Consider the following 25489-nt stretch of genomic DNA (forward strand, 5'->3'; position numbering starts at 1 on the left):
ATGGCCCAAAGTCTCAGTGTGGAATGATGTATACTTCTTGCCTTCAGAGTTCATCATCACTACATAAAGTGAAGAGAGGGAACACTCAGACAGCATAAAAGATGAATTTAGCCTCCTGATCTGATAATTGAAGCCAACCTGGAAGTGCCTTAAATCTGGAATCTTTTTAAAGGCCACCAATGAACGATAGCTGTGGTTGTTGAAAGACTTCAGATCCTATTAAAGCCCAGAGTGTACATAAAGTAGATAAAGTGTTACTTTATGTACAGTTTTGCTTTTCTACATACAATATTGAGGGGGCTCTAGAATTTCATTGTTGGTGGTGATGTGCCATTGTTACCCGTATATGACAATAATAAAACCTGAAGACCAGTTTATGGTCTCAATAGCTCATTTTAGTTAATACTGAATAAAACATTACGTCCATTTTGTAAATTATTGTCAGAGTATGCTCATTGGTTACTGAGGGGTTAAAGTTTAGCAGTGACTGAACGAACCTGCTTAAAGGAGTGACAACATTTGCAGTAGAAGACATGAAAGCTGTTGGTGAAGTAAGTAGTTTGTTAGCCAGGCCACTGTTGTTTTCACTTGCTTTTTACTGTTCTTTAATTATGTTTATTAGGTTAGGTTTTAGATTTTGATCTATATTGATATGATATTGTCACACAGTTACTGCAGATTTTTCAGCTGTACATATATTCGGTGAAGGTTAATACCTTTATAGTAGGTATATAGAGGTATTAGGCCAGAACACGTTCTCTAATCATCAATTGTCCAATTTTGATGCCCTTATATCAACTGTACCCTCACTTTCCTTTTTTTAGCTGTCTGGTGTGCAGCAACAGAAGACCACACCAGGTGGGTTTCTGTTGCTGCATCTGCTTCAAGGTTTGAGGGATTGTAGGTTCAGATACTATTCTGCATATCCTGGTTGTAACAAATGCTTATTGGAGTTGCTGTTGCCTTCGCGTTAGCTCTAAGTAGTCTGGCTATTCTCTTCTGACCTCCAACATCAAAAAGGGATTTTTGCCCATAGAAATGCTACTCATTGCATATTATATCTTTGTCTGACCTTAAAATCTCAGTAGATCAGCAGTTTCTAAAAGACTGTATTAGTATTCCAGACCTGTAACTTGTGGTCACGTACCAAGAACCATGTTGGAAATCACCTTTCTTCCCCATTCTGATGCTTGGTTTGAACATTAGCAGGTCATCTTAAACATGTCTACAGTTGTACCTGATAAGTTGAACAGGTGTACCCAATAAAGTAGCTGTTAGTGTATAGTATTAGCAGTAACAGATTTTAATTTTTAAGGAGCTTTGTGTCTGTATTGTACTGGTAACACAAGCTGCTTAAATGCAACACAATACACATTCTATTTTCTGCTTTTTCACCACACGGATAACTAACACATGAGAGCTCTACCTGATCTTTTGATTGTTGTTATAATTTATGAGTTTCTTTCCTCTATAATGGATAAATGTAAATATGTATGACTGTGTGTTTCATATATCTATAATATTTTTTGTAATTTAACATGGAGCAGATGAACATAGGAGAGCCAGACGTCCTGAGTATTTTAAGAAAACTTCATCTTTGACAAAAAAAGAAAAAAGATTAGCTCATGTTGATTTAATTAATGCCAGAATGTGTGTTGCTCCCAGGGGTCTTCTCCTCCTCCCTCCCTGAAACAAACTGTTTGTATGATTCCCTGCAGCAACCACCTGTCAATCACAGGTGGTCTTCAGGGAATCCCCTCATCTGTTGAAATCCTGAAGCTCTCCTCTCATCCATGCCAGGACATTGCATGGTGACAGGATGAGAAAACAGAGCAGAAATGTGTCAAGAGAGAATTACACTTGCACATAAGAGCTAATTACTGTGGAAAAGGAAGTGGCATGCATGCAGACTGCTGAGACTCCTCTGCTGAAATAATCCCACTGGATGCAACAAAAGCTACACAGTGTAACATTAGAAGCAGACACTGTCTGGTCTTACTTAAGAAGAAGATTAACACGTCACACTTAACAGTTCAGGTGTTTTCAGAACAACTTTAGTAAGGTTTACTTTGCACTTCTGAGGTCCTGTGACTACAATTGTTTGAGAAATGGAGGCAAGTCATAACCCTTATATGTGTTTAGGGTGGTTGACCATGGCTGTGATACTCTCTGAAAGACGTTGCTGTACAATGTCATCCTTTTAGAACTTTTTACGGACAATATATAATTTTGTCATTTAGATGTTTTATCTAAACACACATTGAATAAATTTCCAAATTCATCTAGGTAGCTAAAAATGCAGTGGTATGGTGTACTTTTCTACTCAAGCTTTTTTTTAATGAAATTCCACATTCACCAATATTCATCCAAGCTAATCCAGTCTACATCCAAATTTCTTAATTTTAATGTGAATATTTTAATATTCACATACTGATGAACACACCAGAGAGCCACTTGGGGTTCAGTATCTTGTCCAGGACTTTGAGGTCTTTGAGGACAAAATGTTCACTTATTCCCTAATATATCCCACCCACTAACAGTGACCGTGATGAAGAGATAATCAGTGTTATTCACTACATTTCTAAATGGTCATAATGTTATGCCTTATCAGTGTAAATATGGAACTATAAAATACACTGTTGAATTGCAATATCTGACAAAAAAAAAAAATCACTCTGGTGCCAGGGCTGATTGACCATTGCATGTTTTGGGGGCTTAAATATCTGTCTGTTTTAACCATTGAGTATGATTCATGCATAAATCACTTATTTATGATAGATTATTTGATTTTACTGCAATACCAGTAGGTTTCTAATCTTGTAAACTAACTCAAATAACATCCATCAAGTGAACTATCACAATCATGTCATTTTATTTTCATATTCATGATCTAATAACTGATCAGGTTGTCATGCTGACAATGTGCACAGTCAAGTAACACTGATGAAATGGAAACTTTGTTGGTTTCTTTGGTAGTTGGTAATCAGGGTTGGAATTGTAACTCACAAAAAAGTAATGTGTTAGACTTATTGAGAACACAGGCTGTTTTACAAGAGGGATCTGGTCAAAAAAGCAGTCCTTTATCTTTACATTTGTAAAAGTAACAAGTAATCTAAGGCTGTTTTGTTTATGTATTTATTCATTTTACATTACATTCCTGGAGAAATATTAGATTACTTGTTACTTCTGTATTACTCCATAACATGTGCCCAGATGTGCTGCCACACATTTATCACTTAAATCCATCCAAATCTAAATCCTTATTCTAATAAGCACAAGTGTGAACATAAAACTGAAAGAAAGCTTAAAACCATCCCAAAGAGAACTTTACACTGATTGCCAAAGAGATTCTGTAGAAACGGGTATGGATAGAAGTTGAAAAAGACAATTTAGACTGCTATCTCTGCTTTTCTTAACCATAAAGGTCAGGCTCTGGCTGCTTAACTGGGGTCAGCATGGAGTCAACTTTGTATTGCCATGCTGCCTTTGCAGGTACTGTGGCTTAGCAGTAGTGGATAGTTGTGTCTATCCAGTGTCCAACCCAGTATAACGGCAAAGCAAGTAATAGACATGCTGATCCACCGTGTCCATTTCACGCTTTGCCTATCCAAAACGTGAAATGGGCACGCATACAGAAATAGCATTACCAGCAAGGGGAAATAATATATTTAAAGCCACGAAGTCGGTAGTGAGCAAAAAACGTATGAAGTGCATTCCAGGATCCGTAATTGTCCGAAACGATTAAGCAAGGCGGCTGATATGTATGTACATGCAAATGTGTTAATAATGTCTATTTAAACCCTCCCATTATTTTCATGTTGGCTTGAAATAAAATATCTCACTCTGCTGTTACTGCAACTTACTGCAAGCGTGTCCTTTTCACACTTTGGAGAGGCAAAGCGTCAAATAGACATAATCAAATAGCGTATCTATTACATGTTTTGCTGTGATATCTGGATTCAGTTTGCACTTTACACTCACATTCCATTAAAAACTAATGTTTATAAAAGTTGAAGTTTGCTATAAACTTCCTTCCCACACACAAACTGAATCAGCTGACTGTAGAGTAAAAAAGTGCATTTGGTTTGGGCTTTTTTTTGTATAGTCAAAGAACTTATGTATGTTTTCTTAGAATGAATGAATGATATTTAATGTCACTATTAATAGTACGGTGAAAGTAGCAATTAGTGGCCTTCAGTTACAACGTCAGTATCTACATGAAGATTCATGGTGCTCTACTGCAAACACTACTGGATGGATGCACTGTTTTCAATATCCTTGGTCATGCTGTTGTTAAGCAGTCTCACTTACTAATTTCTTTTATATGGGAGTATTTATACCACTGGGATTTTAAAATGCATTTGTATGTATGGTTTCCTGCTTGAGAAAAGCACTTAAAACCTTCTTCCCCATGTGCTTCAGTGCCTTTAACTGACCCTTGCTAATTTGCATAAAGGCCCTTAAGGTCTGACCTGAGTTTGAACCCAGCAGGAAATCACAAATCCAATCTCAGAATGCCTCTCAGATGCCCCATCACCCTCCCCCTTTATTACAGATACAAACTCAGCGTGAATGAAGCCATAAAACAAATGAGCTAGTGCTCCCAGATAGCATCTTCTTCAGTACACACATTCAGATGTAGCTACACAAATCAAAAAGTGTCAACAGTTTGTGCAGAATGCAGCACTTTTGATATTCAGTTTGATACTTGCAAGCCAGCTCGAGTGAAGCTTCACCTTTATATTCTACTACCTATAGGAGAGCCTTCTCTGCAGCTGAAGTGCATAGATCCAGGGGCTGTCACCTGTAATGAATCACTAGCTCTCAGCGTCATGTCTGCCCAGCTTGATAAGGCCCTCTACTTTCAGCGTATCTGTCCCATCACCGCAAACATGGGGGGGGGGGGGGGGGGGGGGGGGGGGGGAATCATCTGATTATTTCAGGTGCTGCCATGACAAACGCCTTCCTCTGCAAATTAGCATTTTTATTAGAACATAGGGAGAAAAGTGGGTTGTTTACAGGATAACCCTAGCCCCTCTCCACCACTGCCACCCAATGTCTTTACTGCATGGGAAGAGAACTGACCCCAACCTTGCACAGGTAAGCAGCAGTACAAAGACCTAGATTTAGAAACAGAGCCACAAAGTCAACTGCTGCTCTATTTTTCCTAGAGACACTTTAAGAAATATCAGTTGTCAGACAGTGATTTGATTTGGAGAAATGTAATACATGGTCAAATCTTCATTACACCACAAAATGTACAATATTAGGCTTTCAGCAAAAAAAGGAGAAAAAAAATCTTGAGTTGCCACATTATGAGATCCCATTGAATAGATAAATATTCTAAGCCGAAGTTTTTGAACCACATTATTGTGTGTGAGCACTGAACAGTCTAACATGTTGTTAGGACACTGAGCAGCTCTTGTAGTTTAATGCATTTAAGACTAGAAGTACCTAACATATGCCCATCTAGCTGAGCAGAGCGTAAGTGAGTAAAAACAAATAACTAGACATAAGAAATATCACAGAAATCTGTTTTTGTTTTTTGTGTCTAAACAAAAACAAAATCTATTTTGTATTCAATTTTTTCTAATTTTCTTCCATGTCTTATAGAAAAAAAAGTAAAGCAATAATTGGATGATAGATTATGGGATTATTTAAAGTCTGTAGTTTAAGTACAGACTGTAAGTGTACATTAAGTCAGTTTTAGTGATGGAGTTCAGGTTTTTGTTATCTATGAACTCTAGCTTAAAAGCTGTGTGTGTTGTGAGGATGCATGAATAAATTGCTGAAACTGTCTTCTTATATTCCAAAATGTAAAATGGATTTTGTTTACTCAGCGGTTTCAGTAACAAACACTTGACTCCAGATGGTTGTGATCATTTATAGCTCTCCCTCTTTCTCTCTCTCTATCTACCACTGTCTTTCCCCCTGTCTCCCCTCCTCCAGGCAGCATTGTGTATCTGGGGATGATGTTTGGAGCCTTTTTCTGGGGTGGCCTCTCAGACAAAGTGGGCCGCAGACAGTGCCTGCTTATATCCATGTCAGTCAACGGCTTCTTTGCCTTCCTTTCCTCCTTTGTCCAGGGCTACAGTATGTTCCTCTTATGCCGCATGGTGTCTGGCTTCGGGTAAGTTTGTTTAACTTTCCTCTTCTCACGCTCCTGCAGACCCTCTGATCTATCTTTCCACCACTTCCTCTGCTGTCTCTCCTCCTCCAAATTCAAAACACATGACAAGAGGTTATACTAACTGCCAGGCATCAGCTCCTCCTCATACCCAGGGGTATAGAAGAAATAAAGCAAAAGAGAAAGGTCTGCAGAAATCAGCTGGTAGTGTAAATGAACATCTGGGTGTTTTAATGCTAGCATGGTCTGCTTGGCTGCACAGATCCTTGACAGCCCTCCCATCTCAGTGACATGATATCCTTTTTAGATTGTATACTGTATGAACATTTAGATCAAGCTGTGATGGCTTAAGCTGGTGCTGCTTCATGACTAGACCAAAATGGATATTCAAATCAGAATGGGCCACAGTGCCTGAGGGCATTCATGATTGGTTTACCTGAGCTGCACTCAGCTCTTGTGCATTTAATTACAGTTCTGTAAGCAACCAGTAAACCTCACATCATCTGAAAAACAGCTTCTGCCTTAATGGCTTTAAAATTTCATTAGCAGCTTTAGCTTTTATGTCACCACTAATTGTCAATCTGTATGCAGAAAGTAGTCTATGGTGTGGGATGGTATCTATGATTGTACATATACCTTTGGGAATAACAACAAAGAGGCATTGCTTTGCAAGGGGTCACTGAGATCTTCTGCTTTCTTTTACATCCTCATTCTGGCAGAAATACGATCTGGCATCCAGTGCTGTGTGTTTCACTGTTTCTTTCATTAAGTTTTTCCCTACCTTATTAGCGTTGCTATCAGAAGCTGTCTCAGCAAATAGGAAAAGACATTCACAGCACAGTGCCATAGTGAAAAAAAAAAAAAAAGAATTCACACAGATTAAGTTTTAGTGCATTTCTTAACTCTTTAAGCTAAAATGCAGGAGAAATTTTACTTAATGTTCTAAACCAGTCTGTCATATCAGTCACTCCTCTGGCAAAACCTTAAACAGGTTTTGCCATTTTTAGATTGAATATCATAGACAATTATTTTCATACATATATAACCTTTTACTATAAGTCTCTCCCACGCAGACATAAAGGAAGCAGGACAAAAGGCACAACCCAGTCTCATCAGATTCTCGGGTGTCACCACAATCTTGAATATTTACTGGATACTTTATACATGTTTTTTTTTGTTTGTTTGTTTGTTTGTTTGTTTTTGTGAGAATTGAGAACAAGCCACATACATTTTCATTTGCTTTAAGCCTTTTTGCAGTAACGCAGTTTCTATGAATATGTAACGTTGATGATCTGAAAATGTTTTGATTTTATTTTATTTACTTTATCTTAAATGGAAAGGGGTGTACCCCACGTCTAATTAAGTATTAGTTAGGACAGGCTCTATCACCTCATCTTAGATGTATACGCACTTTAAAAAATTTATGAATAAATGGATGGATTATCTAATATTGGCATCTTTCAGGTAATACAAAGCATATGGCAATGCAGATTCTTTACTTGTTCCTCATGAGTTAGCGCTTAGTTTCTACATGTAGTGAGAAATTAAAATGTCACAGATGGCTGCTCAAGTGAGAAATTTGGGATATAACAGCTACAGCTCAGATCAGACTTTAAAGGAGAAGTTCAACATTTTCAATACATGCTATCTTTGTTTTTCTCCAAAGCCATCTATCCATATTAAATTCAGCTAATTAATGTTGAAATGAATCAGAAACAAATGTATAATAATAAAACAAATGCTCTTTATCTGCCTCTCATTTGCAACACTGTAGTCAACCATAACACTGACAGTAAAACCAGTGCATCTCAAAAAGTTGTGCATAGATGAACATACCTTTCAGAAGTTTTTGTATTGTTAATGCTTTTTTTATTGATCTGTAGAAATAACTAATACATTATCAGATACTGTATTTTCATGAACTATGAGCCATTATCATCAAAATTAAAACAAAAAGGCTTCGTGTTGAATGATTACATGAAAATGTAACTTTCTGAAATAAATTATGAAAAAAACCCTTTTTGATGATTTTAAGAGATACACTAGTAAGATTTGCCCTTTGGTTTTTCCTCTTCAAATATGTACGACACTCTGAGGCTGTGAAAAAAAATGGGGACAGTCACTGCAGTCACAGATGGGCTCCTTCTGACTCTACTGACACCTCACTGAAAGGGTTCAGTTCAGTGCACCTATCCCTCACATCAACACAAGATACAACAACGTACTAATATGGAACTATGCAATTTGAGACATGTTCACTATGTTAAATTTAAAGGCCACACAACATGTGATTCTGGAAAATGATATAATAAGCAAGTTTGATAGAAAGCAGCAAAGATGGCTCAAAGACTGTAATATCCTGTGTGCTACAGTGTGGTGATTTTTCATTTTCTTTGGTCAAGAAGATGACAGTACAGTTTGTGCAAACAAATACTAAGCTGCAGTGGATAGTGCCGTTGTCTCCTGATGATCTGGTAAGACTCAGAAAATAAGGCAGAATAGTATGGAATCTGCTTTGTGACATGAATGAACAAAAAATGTGCGAAGACACATTTCTGGAAACCTCACTCCCTTCACTCAAAACTCTGAACACAAAGTCCAACTTTAAAGCTACATTAAACAAGCCTTTAATTCTTCCACAAAAACCAGACAAATGCTTTGAAACATGAACTACTCAGAATAATGTGCATTCATTATATACGGCATGACCACTGAAAACAGCATGTTCAAGACATGTAACTTGAGTTTTTCTTATCTCATGATTTGTCATTTGATTTGTCATTTGTCATGATTTGACTGTTCTAAAAAAAAGTTTCAGACGTTTGTACAATTCACAGTGACAAATGAAGAAATGTTTTCTGTAACAATAAATCAGTCATATTGTGATAAATGTTCATTGTTGCAAGCGAGAAGAATATATATGATACCTATTTGGGGGGGGGGGGGGGGGGGGGGGGTGAGGGGTCAGGGGGTCAGGGGAGGGGGGTTTTGCCTGGGGGCATTGCCCCCCACACCCCCTTTGCCGAGCTTAAAAACTGACATCTTGTGCACGTACGAGCACGCGCGCATGCACTCTCATGTACGCGCTTTCAGTCTTCCGAAAAGGGACACTTCCTGCGGTCCCACTGCGCATGCTCTGTCTCCTCCTAGCAGGGTGTTTTTTAATTAAAGGTTCATCAACCGCTGTAGGCATTTCGGGCTTTTCACGGTAAATTTACACAAACAGGAATGACTTTGTCTTTTATTCTATAGAAAGACTTTTGTTGTCAGAAAATCAAGCTGAAACGTCAGTGTGTTTTATAAGCAGATTTTCTACAGTTAGTAGCTAGTTAGTTGGCTGTTTCAGACTTTAAGACGCTGTTTATCTCAAGAAATGGTGAATAAGGATGTGGAGAGAGACCAAACTTTTATCCCTTTCATTAAATAACTGCATCCCCCCAAAAAAAACCTTTCACCTAAGAACAGCGCCGTTAGTTCGCATTCATTTTCAGTTAAAATTTAAAATAATTAAAACAAAAATAGGCGAGGGCTTTCCCAGACATTCTTTAAAACACAGATGTGCAACGCATTATTTAATTAGTGTTTATCAGCCGATGCGTTTTAGTTTTCAGTGTGAATATATACAAACAGGAGTTACTTTTGCAATAGTGTTTTACACACTCTAACCGAAATGGTAGATTTTGTGTGTTTTTTAACAACTGCACTTTGGGGAGGGGATAGTTAAGGCGAATTTGAGGTCTGTGCTTTGGGGTGGGGGAAGAGGCATAAAGGTTTATAAAAGCCAGCAAACTCTATCCTTGAGCCTGACACCCGCACGTTAGTTTGTGTATTCGACCGTAAATTTTTAGAGAAAATACGCATTGAATTTTGATGCAATTTTTAAAACATAGATGTGCAATACATTATTTTAATGTCGTTTATCAAACGCTGTGTGCGTTTTGGTTTTCACTGTGAATGATTTACTTTTGTAAATGCAGGATCACATTTTTTTAATGGTGCTTTTGAGACACTGATCTGAAAGATAAATGCTTTCGGTAGAAGCAGCTTTGCTGGATTTGTTTTTTAACTTGGTGAAACATAGTGCGAAACTTGTAATTTAGTATTTTTACAGGTTTTAACTGCGTTGTCTTTCTGTCTTTCTGGAAAATGTTGGTAAACTTGTGACATGAGAGCATGCACCGTACTCTTCAGACCTGTCAGCTTTGCTCGTTTCATAGATCCTCTGTTGATAAAACTGATAAAACTTTAGATGTAAAATTTTAAGGCTACATATTATTTATCTCGCACTAAGTCTGCTTGGCATATGCTATGTATAAAGGCTCTTTCCAAAAAAGTGTAGAGGCGACTTTAGCGTGATTAATTTATTACAATGTCAGTTTTCCCTCCTTTGTCTAGCTGGTGCAAGTTTTTTGTTTATTTGTGAAACTGAGCGCGGTTGTGGACAATTCCGACTGTGCTGTTTGATTTGTGTTTCGTGCTGGATCACTTTCTTTAATTGTTACTTCTCTGCGAGCAGTGAAGAACCAAACTAGTACTTCAAAGTTTAGAATCAGTTTTGCCCCAGTGGCCAGTGCGAAGTTGTGCTGCAGATCCCAGTATGAAAGCTGAGGGTCCAGCCAGCCGGCAGAAAGGCCAGTTGATGCCTCGATGGGCATTGGAACCGGTTTTGCCCGCACAGAGCGTTTCTGACATGCTGGCGTTGCTTATGCATAAGAGAAAAGCAACAATACAGCGTGTTCTCTGCTCCAGGACATCCTTTCACACGGTATGTATGTATGTCTGTCTGTCAGCGCTAATTATTCAAACCCTGTTTAAAAGGCGACTCATTTGTTGTCCAAAAACATTTCCTCTAAATTTGCAAAGTTACTGATTTAAAAATATATATTTTCGATTTTAGCTGGATGTCACACTCTAGACTCTTGAGCATATTTATATAGCAAAATTCACAATGGTATAACCATGTTAAATAAAAGATGCCCAAGTGTCCACCAATGCACTCTAATGCATGCCATTAATTACCTCTATAGCTGAAAAGAGTCTGTATCTATAATTTGTGGATCTGCTGATTTGTTTTTAATGTGGCACTTTTTTTTCCACGAAATGCAGATGATGAAATCCTCTTTATTTGAGAAAGTGTCCCTAAGCTATTGTTGTTCATACTTACTGAGTTCCCTAACCACTTCTTTGCTATGTCAGCAAACTTTCTGAACAGGAAAGGTATCGTAGATTTAAAGACACATCTTCATTGAAGCAAAGGCAAAAAATTGGAATGAATTTTATGTTCATATTAAAGAGTGAAAATCCAAAATCTGCTGCAATCTTTTGTATTAATGATCTCTCTCTCTCTCTCTCTCTCCCTGTGTGTGTGTGTGAGTGAGTGAGTGGGTGTGTATAATGCTGCGTGTGTGTGTGTGTGTGTGTACAGGAGAAAGGTGATGGCAGGAGCTTTTTTAATGCATTTCGAATCAACTTTTTTTGTTTTTGTTTTACAAGAAGTGTATTTCATACATTGGAACAAATGTAATCTTTTCTATACTTTATAACTATGAAACTCTAAAGATTTTAAGTTCATGCACATTGTGAAACAAGAATCTAAATCTTTCTGTCACAATGATTTCTATAAACGCATGATGTTTATGGGGATAATGTGAAAAATCTTTTGTGGGCTCTAATAATGATCAGTGGTGATTGAAGAGGAAGCTTGAACCCTGGCTCTGGAGATTTTCATGACAAGTGACAGTGCAGACATTTGTTAATCAGAGAACATGTTTTATCATCATAACGACTGTGAATTTAAGCGTCGTTAAAGTGTCACTTCAGCAATGCTGCCAGGAGAAAGAAGTGTTGACTGATGTTTTTTTAATAGAAGACTTAAAACACTAAACTCTAATTTCTGGGGTTTATTTTAAGTTTACAGAATATAACGTCTGGTATGACAATGAGTTTTACTTCTCACTGTCTGTGTTATGTATCCATTTATCATGTATGCTACTTTGCTCTGTGGACTAAAATGTTTCATTGTATTCATGAAATAAACCAGAATTTCAATGTCCGAATCTTTTTACTGTTTTTTCTGCTTTTGTTCACTCCAAGTTTGACAAAACCCACAGCTCACTAACAATGTGGAGCAGTCTCAGTGTATTTAGCTGCTTTTTCCCTAAACACAATCAGTTGACTGGGAGAAATGCCTGTAGTCCTCACTTTGGTCATTGTGAATGTTGAAGGAGATTTGTTTCATAGACACCTTATGCTAGTGTTTCCTACACTTAATCCAACACTACTATGTTCTATTTAAACCCAGATTCCTTTTATAGTTTGCAGTGAAATTTGTTAAACCGTTGCTTAATGGGACAGCAGTACAAGTCACTCTTTCCTAACACATTGTAGATAAGTTTATCGCTGGACAACACAGCTAGCAGTCTCACACACTCTCTAGGTTTTTGAAGTTTTGTGTGTAATGGTTTAGTCTATCACACCTTACCCTTTTCTCCCAGTATCACAACAGTATGACTCCCAAAGTACAGAGCAGTAAACAAACAAGGACTCTGAAGTCAGAACAGAAAGATACAGTTGGAAGATGAATGATTGTTTTTATGATGCGTAGTAAACTACCCCGTCTTCTTTTTCTCTGTGTTGTTGTTCTTGTGTGTGTGTATGCTTTTAAAAGTCAAAGTATACATTAGCCACACTTACAAAAAACATTTTGAATTTCATTTAGAACTGAGATTCTACGTTGTAAGCAGAAATCTTATGCTCAGCCATAAGTGTGTTTCCCCACTTTCACAATGCTGAGGTGTCAAATCCACAACCCCCAACAGATGGTTTGTCACACACTGGGTTCAAACACTCAAAAAGCAACACAACAGCAGGTTCATGAAGGACAAGCCCCCCTTTATTTGCACAGCCTCACACACTATAGATTTTTAAAGTTGTGGTGTACAATGGTATAGCCACAGATGTGACTTCTACTTTTGATAAAGATCACTCCACATGCATATTTCTTAAGAAATGAAGCGTCTTTATTAAGCTCTTATTTATACATGTCTACACAATAATAGACACCGTGTGCTCTGTGACATTATAGTCTTCTACTTCTGCGTCCATTGGTTTGCATTTTCAACTCCCAACCTTTCAGGTTGTTATGAACGGCTTATATTTCTAACATTTTGTGATGTAAAAGTGAATCATGCAGCTTTTTTATTTTCTGTCTGATGGAAGGACTTAAGACACGAGTTATTTAAACAATTCTAAATGACAGTGTGACGGCCATAGTACTTTATGCGGGTGAAATATGTTAAGGATAATGTTTCTCAATGTAACATGGCAAAGAACTTTTGGTTAGGATACAACATTTTGTAAACAGTTACCTCAGAAGCTGTACTGTCAGATCTATGCATGTAAGGTTAAACTTTCCACAGTACTTCCACTTAAGTAAGTAACCAAACACATAAAGTCACCCTCACCAATAATCAACTGTTCCTTGAAAAAGGTAGCACAAACAGACAACTGACTCAGCAATGATAAGTAGAGCTACCCTAGGCCGATACTCAAGCAGAAGAAAATTAAAAGTTGTTTTGGCTCGAAAGATTGAAGAAAAATATGTTTAATAATTCAACAAGACCCTGCACCTTCAACACATGTGCATTCAAATTTTGGAACAGGCTCAACATTGCTGTTGTTCAATAGTTTTTATCCACTTTCAAAAGTCATTTTATGGTTTTAATATTTCCAGCTGATAAGGAGACTTACAGCATTTCAAATGCCCGTCCAAATGCTTTAAACATCCGCATTGTCTGTAACAACACCATCAAACTGCAGAGCATTGTTTTTACACAAATTCAGCATTTTCTGATGAAAATTTAGCTGCTTTTTTTTTTCACTGTAACACCCCCTCAGTGCCATTTTTTTAGGATGATATTCTTGGAGATTCATTTTTTATATATATACACTTATGCTTTGGGAGTGAGGGTATCTAATACGCACGTTGTCACTGTGTTTTGTACTACCAACTGTGAGGGCTCTGCTTTTACTTTGAGAAGTCTGGTTTTAGTCTCGTGAGTGTGTGTGTTTTTCAAAGGAGATCTTCATCAGTTTCATTTTGTTACCACAAACTTTGTGTAAAGTTCACAACAGAGGTAAAGAGATTTAAACACACCAGTTTAAGGAGGCATGCAGGGTTTTGGACCAGTTGCACAGGAGAGGTGAAGAAGAGAGTGTCAGCGGAGATGTGCAACAGAAGCAGAGGGAACATTTTACAAGATGATAAATGGCAGATTTAGATGATTACGAATTATGTTGACAAGATTAAAAGACACGTCCGTCAGAGTTCAGCAACATTTCAGTTTGATTAAATTAAAGTTGTTGTTTTTTTTTTGTTTTGTTTTTTTAACTACACAGGGTTTATTTTCTCCTTTGATAGTAATCATATTGAACATGTCAGTGATGGAAACAAAAATATAAAGAAATGCTAAACGTGTGTCTAATTAAACTGTTCCTGTGAACCATAAATCATCCTTTAGTATGTTCGGTGTTACAAACTTGAAAAAGCACAGAAAAGATCATCGGACATTAATCTAATCAGTTTTCAGCCTTCATTCATATTGAAATGTTGAAATCTTTCCTGCTAGACCGAAGTGTAGCGTTTGATACCGTTGGCCATTACATTTTATTACATCTATTATTAAATGGAGAGTCCTCTTCACACACTGAAGTCAATTATGAAGCTCCACGGCTTCTGTGCAAAGACTAGTTCTGTTTACATTATACTTGCTTTAGAAGGCATAGCATATATTTTTACTGCTATGTAGATGATACCCGCTTTTATTGGTTAAACTGCTGGTATGTCTTAGATACATAATGAGCTTTAATTTTCTGCTTCTAAATTCAGATAAAACTGAGGTTATTGTAATATGGCATAAAAATCTTAGAAACACTGTGGCTAACAAGATCCTTTCTCTGGGTGGGATCGTCTGTTGTAGGGATTAGACACATTATAAGTAAAATTGAGGCACACAATCCCGTCGCACAACATCAACATTTATTTATATACAAAAATAAAAATGCTTTTTTTTACATAAAAGAATTGTAACTTTACAATTCATCACCGATTACGTGGGTACATAGTCCTCATCCTTAACCCATAGTGGTTCGGGTAATTCCTCAGGGCCTAGGAAGGGCGGCCATGCCCAGTCTATCTCATCAATGTCGGGAGAGTCGCCGAAATACAAAAAATCTTCCTCGTCGTCGGTGTCCATAGTCCACACTTGTGGCGGTGAAGGGGGTGGGCTCAACTCTGATACTGGTGAATACGGTGCGTCTTCACTCCAATCTTCAAATGTAGGGTTTGTGGATGGATCTTCAGAGACTAAAGATTGCCCAGCGTCCCTGATAGTACCAAGTACCAAGTATGTACCAAGTTCTGCCACTTTGATGGTTGATTGAGCAGAAGGGCTGCAAGGTGTCATTTTTTCATGGAGATATTCAACCCCAACAGATAAGAAAGGACATTACTGTTCTTATCTAAAGTTGACGGCCAGCTCTCCGGTTTTAAAAATCGCTGCCACTCCTACCTGCCCCTCTAAGAACATCCCACTTCCAGACCACGCCCGCCTTATTTTACTCTAAAAAGAAGACCGCTTTCTCATTCTTTCAAAAACCTAGCTCAAAAACAGAAAGAAAGATGGACTCTGCACCCCTGCGTCGTGCTGAGGAGGACAGTTCCTTGGCCAGTTCCTCGGTTGAGGGCACAATAGTACCCGACACGCCCGGTTACTATCGCCCCTTGGAGAAACTGCAGCAAGCCGACGAGCTTGATGGTTGGGCACCTTCTTTATTCATAGATACCGTGAAAACCGCGGTGTATCATCTAGTCAACCTTGTAATCAACAAGTACCGCACCGAAGAATGCAACGGCTGTAAGTTCGATCAACCCAGCCAGAGACAGCACGAGTGTCTGCAAGTGTTGGAGGATGACTTTTACGCTGAAAATTATTACAGCATCAGAAAAAGACTCCTCACCCCTCGTTTCATTCCTTCCATTCAACGCCTGCTGATTGCCCGGAACATCAAAACGGACGACCTCAAAGTCGGCACAGTGGCGGAGACTCTCTTGCATGAGCTCAAATCAGTGAGGAAAGTCTTTGACGCCATTACCGAGGCCTACGACAATCTAATGGGGGAGGATGTGGTGAAAATCGGACAGCTGTGGATGGTCACAGAATGTTACAAAGGAGGCCGCTAATGCTTTCTCTGAAAGACTGATTCTTTCCAAAAAACACGTATGGTACCGTATCTTTAAACAGTTACCCTTTTTTTCTTTCTTAAAACATGTAATCTGCATTTTGCCACATCTTTTAAAAGCATGTACGCTTTTTCAAGCATGTATCTTACATTTTAGCACATTCAAAAACAAACAAACAAAAAAAAACATGTATCCTGTTTTCAACCATGTATCCTGATATGGCCCTGAGGAATTACCCGAACCACTATGGGTTAAGGATGAGGACTATGTACCCACGTAATCGGTGATGAATTGTAAAGTTACAATTCTTTTATGTAAAAAAAAGCATTTTTATTTTTGTATATAAATAAATGTTGATGTTGTGCGACGGGATTGTGTGCCTCAATTTTACTTATAATGTGTCTAATCCCTACAACAGACGATCCCACCCAGAGAAAGGATCTTGTTAGCCACAGTGTTTCTAAGATTTTTATGCCATATTACAATAACCTCAGTTTTATCTGAATTTAGAAGCAGAAAATTAAAGCTCATTATGTATCTAAGACATACCAGCAGTTTAACCAATAAAAGCGGGTATCATCTACATAGCAGTAAAAATATATGCTATGCCTTCTAAAGCAAGTATAATGTAAACAGAACTAGTCTTTGCACAGAAGCCGTGGAGCTTCATAATTGACTTCAGTGTGTGAAGAGGACTCTCCATTTAATAATAGATGTAATAAAATGTAATGGCCAACGGTATCAAACGCTACACTTCGGTCTAGCAGGAAAGATTTCAACATTTCAATATGAATGAAGGCTGAAAACTGATTAGATTAATGTCCGATGATCTTTTCTGTGCTTTTTCAAGTTTGTAACACCGAACATACTAAAGGATGATTTATGGTTCACAGGAACAGTTTAATTAGACACACGTTTAGCATTTCTTTATATTTTTGTTTCCATCACTGACATGTTCAATATGATTACTATCAAAGGAGAAAATAAACCCTGTGTAGTTAAAAAAACAAAACAAAAAAAAAACAACAACTTTAATTTAATCAAACTGAAATGTTGCTGAACTCTGACGGACGTGTCTTTTAATCTTGTCAACATAATTCGTAATCATCTAAATCTGCCATTTATCATCTTGTAAAATGTTCCCTCTGCTTCTGTTGCACATCTCCGCTGACACTCTCTTCTTCACCTCTCCTGTGCAACTGGTCCAAAACCCTGCATGCCTCCTTAAACTGGTGTGTTTAAATCTCTTTACCTCTGTTGTGAACTTTACACAAAGTTTGTGGTAACAAAATGAAACTGATGAAGATCTCCTTTGAAAAACACACACACTCACGAGACTAAAACCAGACTTCTCAAAGTAAAAGCAGAGCCCTCACAGTTGGTAGTACAAAACACAGTGACAACGTGCGTATTAGATACCCTCACTCCCAAAGCATAAGTGTATATATATAAAAAATGAATCTCCAAGAATATCATCCTAAAAAAATGGCACTGAGGGGGTGTTACAGTGAAAAAAAAAAGCAGCTAAATTTTCATCAGAAAATGCTGAATTTGTGTAAAAACAATGCTCTGCAGTTTGATGGTGTTGTTACAGACAATGCGGATGTTTAAAGCATTTGGACGGGCATTTGAAATGCTGTAAGTCTCCTTATCAGCTGGAAATATTAAAACCATAAAATGACTTTTGAAAGTGGATAAAAACTATTGAACAACAGCAATGTTGAGCCTGTTCCAAAATTTGAATGCACATGTGTTGAAGGTGCAGGGTCTTGTTGAATTATTAAACATATTTTTCTTCAATCTTTCGAGCCAAAACAACTTTTAATTTTCTTCTGCTTGAGTATCGGCCTAGGGTAGCTCTACTTATCATTGCTGAGTCAGTTGTCTGTTTGTGCTACCTTTTTCAAGGAACAGTTGATTATTGGTGAGGGTGACTTTATGTGTTTGGTTACTTACTTAAGTGGAAGTACTGTGGAAAGTTTAACCTTACATGCATAGATCTGACAGTACAGCTTCTGAGGTAACTGTTTACAAAATGTTGTATCCTAACCAAAAGTTCTTTGCCATGTTACATTGAGAAACATTATCCTTAACATATTTCACCCGCATAAAGTACTATGGCCGTCACACTGTCATTTAGAATTGTTTAAATAACTCGTGTCTTAAGTCCTTCCATCAGACAGAAAATAAAAAAGCTGCATGATTCACTTTTACATCACAAAATGTTAGAAATATAAGCCGTTCATAACAACCTGAAAGGTTGGGAGTTGAAAATGCAAACCAATGGACGCAGAAGTAGAAGACTATAATGTCACAGAGCACACGGTGTCTATTATTGTGTAGACATGTATAAATAAGAGCTTAATAAAGACGCTTCATTTCTTAAGAAATATGCATGTGGAGTGATCTTTATCAAAAGTAGAAGTCACATCTGTGGCTATACCATTGTACACCACAACTTTAAAAATCTATAGTGTGTGAGGCTGTGCAAATAAAGGGGGGCTTGTCCTTCATGAACCTGCTGTTGTGTTGCTTTTTGAGTGTTTGAACCCAGTGTGTGACAAACCATCTGTTGGGGGTTGTGGATTTGACACCTCAGCATTGTGAAAGTGGGGAAACACACTTATGGCTGAGCATAAGATTTCTGCTTACAACGTAGAATCTCAGTTCTAAATGAAATTCAAAATGTTTTTTGTAAGTGTGGCTAATGTATACTTTGACTTTTAAAAGCATACACACACACAAGAACAACAACACAGAGAAAAAGAAGACGGGGTAGTTTACTACGCATCATAAAAACAATCATTCATCTTCCAACTGTATCTTTCTGTTCTGACTTCAGAGTCCTTGTTTGTTTACTGCTCTGTACTTTGGGAGTCATACTGTTGTGATACTGGGAGAAAAGGGTAAGGTGTGATAGACTAAACCATTACACACAAAACTTCAAAAACCTAGAGAGTGTGTGAGACTGCTAGCTGTGTTGTCCAGCGATAAACTTATCTACAATGTGTTAGGAAAGAGTGACTTGTACTGCTGTCCCATTAAGCAACGGTTTAACAAATTTCACTGCAAACTATAAAAGGAATCTGGGTTTAAATAGAACATAGTAGTGTTGGATTAAGTGTAGGAAACACTAGCATAAGGTGTCTATGAAACAAATCTCCTTCAACATTCACAATGACCAAAGTGAGGACTACAGGCATTTCTCCCAGTCAACTGATTGTGTTTAGGGAAAAAGCAGCTAAATACACTGAGACTGCTCCACATTGTTAGTGAGCTGTGGGTTTTGTCAAACTTGGAGTGAACAAAAGCAGAAAAAACAGTAAAAAGATTCGGACATTGAAATTCTGGTTTATTTCATGAATACAATGAAACATTTTAGTCCACAGAGCAAAGTAGCATACATGATAAATGGATACATAACACAGACAGTGAGAAGTAAAACTCATTGTCATACCAGACGTTATATTCTGTAAACTTAAAATAAACCCCAGAAATTAGAGTTTAGTGTTTTAAGTCTTCTATTAAAAAAACATCAGTCAACACTTCTTTCTCCTGGCAGCATTGCTGAAGTGACACTTTAACGACGCTTAAATTCACAGTCGTTATGATGATAAAACATGTTCTCTGATTAACAAATGTCTGCACTGTCACTTGTCATGAAAATCTCCAGAGCCAGGGTTCAAGCTTCCTCTTCAATCACCACTGATCATTATTAGAGCCCACAAAAGATTTTTCACATTATCCCCATAAACATCATGCGTTTATAGAAATCATTGTGACAGAAAGATTTAGATTCTTGTTTCACAATGTGCATGAACTTAAAATCTTTAGAGTTTCATAGTTATAAAGTATAGAAAAGATTACATTTGTTCCAATGTATGAAATACACTTCTTGTAAAACAAAAACAAAAAAAGTTGATTCGAAATGCATTAAAAAAGCTCCTGCCATCACCTTTCTCCTGTACACACACACACACACACACGCAGCATTATACACACCCACTCACTCACTCACACACACACACAGGGAGAGAGAGAGAGAGAGAGAGATCATTAATACAAAAGATTGCAGCAGATTTTGGATTTTCACTCTTTAATATGAACATAAAATTCATTCCAATTTTTTGCCTTTGCTTCAATGAAGATGTGTCTTTAAATCTACGATACCTTTCCTGTTCAGAAAGTTTGCTGACATAGCAAAGAAGTGGTTAGGGAACTCAGTAAGTATGAACAACAATAGCTTAGGGACACTTTCTCAAATAAAGAGGATTTCATCATCTGCATTTCGTGGAAAAAAAAGTGCCACATTAAAAACAAATCAGCAGATCCACAAATTATAGATACAGACTCTTTTCAGCTATAGAGGTAATTAATGGCATGCATTAGAGTGCATTGGTGGACACTTGGGCATCTTTTATTTAACATGGTTATACCATTGTGAATTTTGCTATATAAATATGCTCAAGAGTCTAGAGTGTGACATCCAGCTAAAATCGAAAATATATATTTTTAAATCAGTAACTTTGCAAATTTAGAGGAAATGTTTTTGGACAACAAATGAGTCGCCTTTTAAACAGGGTTTGAATAATTAGCGCTGACAGACAGACATACATACATACCGTGTGAAAGGATGTCCTGGAGCAGAGAACACGCTGTATTGTTGCTTTTCTCTTATGCATAAGCAACGCCAGCATGTCAGAAACGCTCTGTGCGGGCAAAACCGGTTCCAATGCCCATCGAGGCATCAACTGGCCTTTCTGCCGGCTGGCTGGACCCTCAGCTTTCATACTGGGATCTGCAGCACAACTTCGCACTGGCCACTGGGGCAAAACTGATTCTAAACTTTGAAGTACTAGTTTGGTTCTTCACTGCTCGCAGAGAAGTAACAATTAAAGAAAGTGATCCAGCACGAAACACAAATCAAACAGCACAGTCGGAATTGTCCACAACCGCGCTCAGTTTCACAAATAAACAAAAAACTTGCACCAGCTAGACAAAGGAGGGAAAACTGACATTGTAATAAATTAATCACGCTAAAGTCGCCTCTACACTTTTTTGGAAAGAGCCTTTATACATAGCATATGCCAAGCAGACTTAGTGCGAGATAAATAATATGTAGCCTTAAAATTTTACATCTAGAGTTTTATCAGTTTTATCAACAGAGGATCTATGAAACGAGCAAAGCTGACAGGTCTGAAGAGTACGGTGCATGCTCTCATGTCACAAGTTTACCAACATTTTCCAGAAAGACAGAAAGACAACGCAGTTAAAACCTGTAAAAATACTAAATTACAAGTTTCGCACTATGTTTCACCAAGTTAAAAAACAAATCCAGCAAAGCTGCTTCTACCGAAAGCATTTATCTTTCAGATCAGTGTCTCAAAAGCACCATTAAAAAAATGTGATCCTGCATTTACAAAAGTAAATCATTCACAGTGAAAACCAAAACGCACACAGCGTTTGATAAACGACATTAAAATAATGTATTGCACATCTATGTTTTAAAAATTGCATCAAAATTCAATGCGTATTTTCTCTAAAAATTTACGGTCGAATACACAAACTAACGTGCGGGTGTCAGGCTCAAGGATAGAGTTTGCTGGCTTTTATAAACCTTTATGCCTCTTCCCCCACCCCAAAGCACAGGCCTCAAATTCGCCTTAACTATCCCCTCCCCAAAGTGCAGTTGTTAAAAAACACACAAAATCTACCATTTCGGTTAGAGTGTGTAAAACACTATTGCAAAAGTAACTCCTGTTTGTATATATTCACACTGAAAACTAAAACGCATCGGCTGATAAACACTAATTAAATAATGCGTTGCACATCTGTGTTTTAAAGAATGTCTGGGAAAGCCCTCGCCTATTTTTGTTTTAATTATTTTAAATTTTAACTGAAAATGAATGCGAACTAACGGCGCTGTTCTTAGGTGAAAGGTTTTTTTTGGGGGGATGCAGTTATTTAATGAAAGGGATAAAAGTTTGGTCTCTCTCCACATCCTTATTCACCATTTCTTGAGATAAACAGCGTCTTAAAGTCTGAAACAGCCAACTAACTAGCTACTAACTGTAGAAAATCTGCTTATAAAACACACTGACGTTTCAGCTTGATTTTCTGACAACAAAAGTCTTTCTATAGAATAAAAGACAAAGTCATTCCTGTTTGTGTAAATTTACCGTGAAAAGCCCGAAATGCCTACAGCGGTTGATGAACCTTTAATTAAAAAACACCCTGCTAGGAGGAGACAGAGCATGCGCAGTGGGACCGCAGGAAGTGTCCCTTTTCGGAAGACTGAAAGCGCGTACATGAGAGTGCATGCGCGCGTGCTCGTACGTGCACAAGATGTCAGTTTTTAAGCTCGGCAAAGGGGGTGTGGGGGGCAATGCCCCCAGGCAAAACCCCCCTCCCCTGACCCCCTGACCCCTCACCCCCCACCCCACCCCCCCCAAATAGGTATCATATATATTCTTCTCAAGCGCTGATGAGGCAAATGAGGACTGCCTTTTTGAGCATGCATAGCTAATTACAACAAGCTGTATTTACAGGATCGGTGGAGCAGTACCGATAGTATTCTCATACTTTGCGGAGGTGTTGGCTCGCGAGAAGAGAGGAGAGCATCTGAGCTGGCTGTGCATGTTCTGGATGATTGGAGGAATTTATGCCTCAGCCATGGCCTGGGCCATCATCCCACACTATGGTGAGTGACATGATGTACCACTTCTAAAAAAGGTTACATTAACATGACAGCAAAGCAGCACTAAAGGGAAATCATTAAAATGATTGAAGAAATTTGTCATAAAAATGTTAAAGTGTATTATTACATTTTCCCACCTCATAATAGTCTGTGGATATTGCTCCTTTATTTTATATTTTTGCTTTTTTTTGAATATTATCAAATTAGTAGAGTTTACAATGAACAGATAACCCAACCAGATTTAGGAAGTCATCCTAATTCAATGCAATTCAATTCAGTTATCTCATGGTCTTTTATATTGTAAGGTAGAGACTGTGTCAATAGTACAGAGAAAATCCCAACAATCAGACGACCCTCTGACCACTTAACAAAGGTGGGATGGAAAAACTCCCTTTTAACAGGAGGCAGTCATCGTGTGACTGGTTCTGGGAAGAGGGAAGGAGACAGGACAGAAGTTAGGTGAGATGATCGCAGTGAAGAAAGGCCAGACGTTTTAACATAGAGTCCAATGTGGAAATACCCTGAACTGGGATTTATTTCAATGGCCAGGAGAGGGGGAATGCTCTGGTTGCCAAAATTAAATGATTGTACAGACGTATAAAGAAAACAGCCCTTAATCTACCTTAAATGAACACTTTCATAATGAGTTTATGGTCTCAATTGCTAGTTTACACTGTTACTGAATACAACATGACGTTATTACCTATTACCTACTCTGTGAATGAGAAGCCAGTAATGTATGAGCACGCAGTGCTTTATGATTCACTATTCTCTTATCACGTCTATTTTCAAAACACCAATAAGGTGTTCAAGGCCTTAACATGAGACTTCAAAAACCAGGGGATGATGTAAAAGTGCTTCTGTTTATCATCTATCTTTCACATTTAATGAATCAGTCTAATTCATCAGAACTAGTACTCTGAACTCTCTGCCTCTCTTCCACAGTTTTTCTTTAGCTCTGTCTCCTTCCCCTCACTCCTGGCTGATTGTGACTGCTGTTTCCTGAGCTTGTGAAAAATAATCCTGATGGTAGAAAAAGGACCAATAATGTTAAAAGTACTATGTCACCAAATGTATAATAAAATGTTATTAAAAATCAGGGACAAGTGGTATAACCTATGTGGGTGTTCATCATGGACAGAATATATATTGAAATAATGCTGCCAAGGTGTGTTATGAGGAATACTCAATGAACTATGCACTGAAGTTTAATGGAGACTCATGCTAGGGACGAAACTACTCACTGGAAATCACTGGAGTACATCAGTAAAAGCCTGGCAGTAACTTTTTCTATGCAAGCTATAGTCTGTGGATGTTTTGGTCCACTGCTAAGAACAGAATAAAGTGTCTAATGCTCATCATATGAGGAGGGGATAAGGGTGTCGACGATCTTGGATTGGGAACACCAATTGATTGTGCCTCTGTTGAATGAAACAAGGCTGCACTGGAACTGGAACAGACAAGTGAGGTAATTATAGACATTTGCATCCTGACATGGCAGATTTCTTGTTATATAGGACATCCTTTGAAGTCATCCGTGTAGCCCACTATGGGCTAACTTTAGCCAATCAGATGTAGAGATTACAGCAAACAAAAGATAAGGTCTAAGGAGCTTGGAAAGAAAAGTGTCTGGACTTCTTTAAGTTGCTTGAAGATGTTTCACCTCTCATCCGAGAAGCTTCTTCAGTTCTAAGGTCAAATGGTGGAGAGTCCCAGATTTAAACCCAGTGGGAGTATCCCCTCAAAGAGGGACAAAGGACCCCCTGATGATCCTCTACCAAATCACATGAGCCAAGGTGTGAAAATGGGTGTGGGTCACAATCAGCCAGGGTTTTGGGTGAGCTCATTGTGAAACCTGGACCCACCCTATCATGTGATTTCCTGAGGTCAGATGGCCCAGGGTGTGAGTGGGCATTAAGACGTCTGGGAAGGGATCTCAAGAGGTCTGGGCATTCCTCGTTACACTGTACAGCATACACCACATTGTTGAGTTTGTGGTTTGGAGTTTTGTCTTTCGGGTGAACCACTTTCTGTCTGAGTGTGTTGCTGCGTCTGAAGTACACTGGGATGTCGTGCTTGGAGAAAACTCTCCTGAGTTTCTCTGATACACCGGCTACATAGGGGATGACAATGTTGTTGCGTCTGTCTTTCTTATCCTCCCTCGCTGGTGTCTGATCTTCTTTTCTGTGCCTCTTTGCTGACTTTATAAACGCCCAATTAGGATAACCGCATGTTTTGAGTGCTTCCTTTACATGTGTGTGTTCCTTCTTTTTCCCTTCAGGCTTAGAGGGAACATGTTCTGCCCGGTGGTGTAGGGTCCTAATTACTACAAGTTTGTGTTCCTGAGGATGATGGGAGTCAAAGAGGAGGTACTGGTCCGTGTGTGTGGGCTTCCGGTAAACTTCAATGTTGAGGTTGCCATTCT

At 38.2% G+C, this 25489-nt stretch overlaps 1 protein-coding gene across 2 annotated transcripts in view; it reads left to right on the forward strand.

Annotated features, from left to right (window-relative positions):
- The window catches only part of LOC134631984 (synaptic vesicle glycoprotein 2C-like), a 65761-nt gene that overhangs the window by 20677 nt on the left and 19595 nt on the right, over positions 1-25489 (forward strand). For both annotated transcript variants that reach the window (XM_063480559.1, XM_063480560.1), the window contains exons 3-4: positions 5950-6130; positions 22916-23067. In XM_063480559.1, the coding sequence (XP_063336629.1) occupies positions 5950-6130; positions 22916-23067 (333 nt within the window). The remainder of the gene's footprint in view (positions 1-5949; positions 6131-22915; positions 23068-25489) is intronic.

This window comes from Pelmatolapia mariae, linkage group LG7, assembly GCF_036321145.2.
Source record: "Pelmatolapia mariae isolate MD_Pm_ZW linkage group LG7, Pm_UMD_F_2, whole genome shotgun sequence".
NCBI lineage: Eukaryota > Metazoa > Chordata > Actinopteri > Cichliformes > Cichlidae > Pelmatolapia > Pelmatolapia mariae.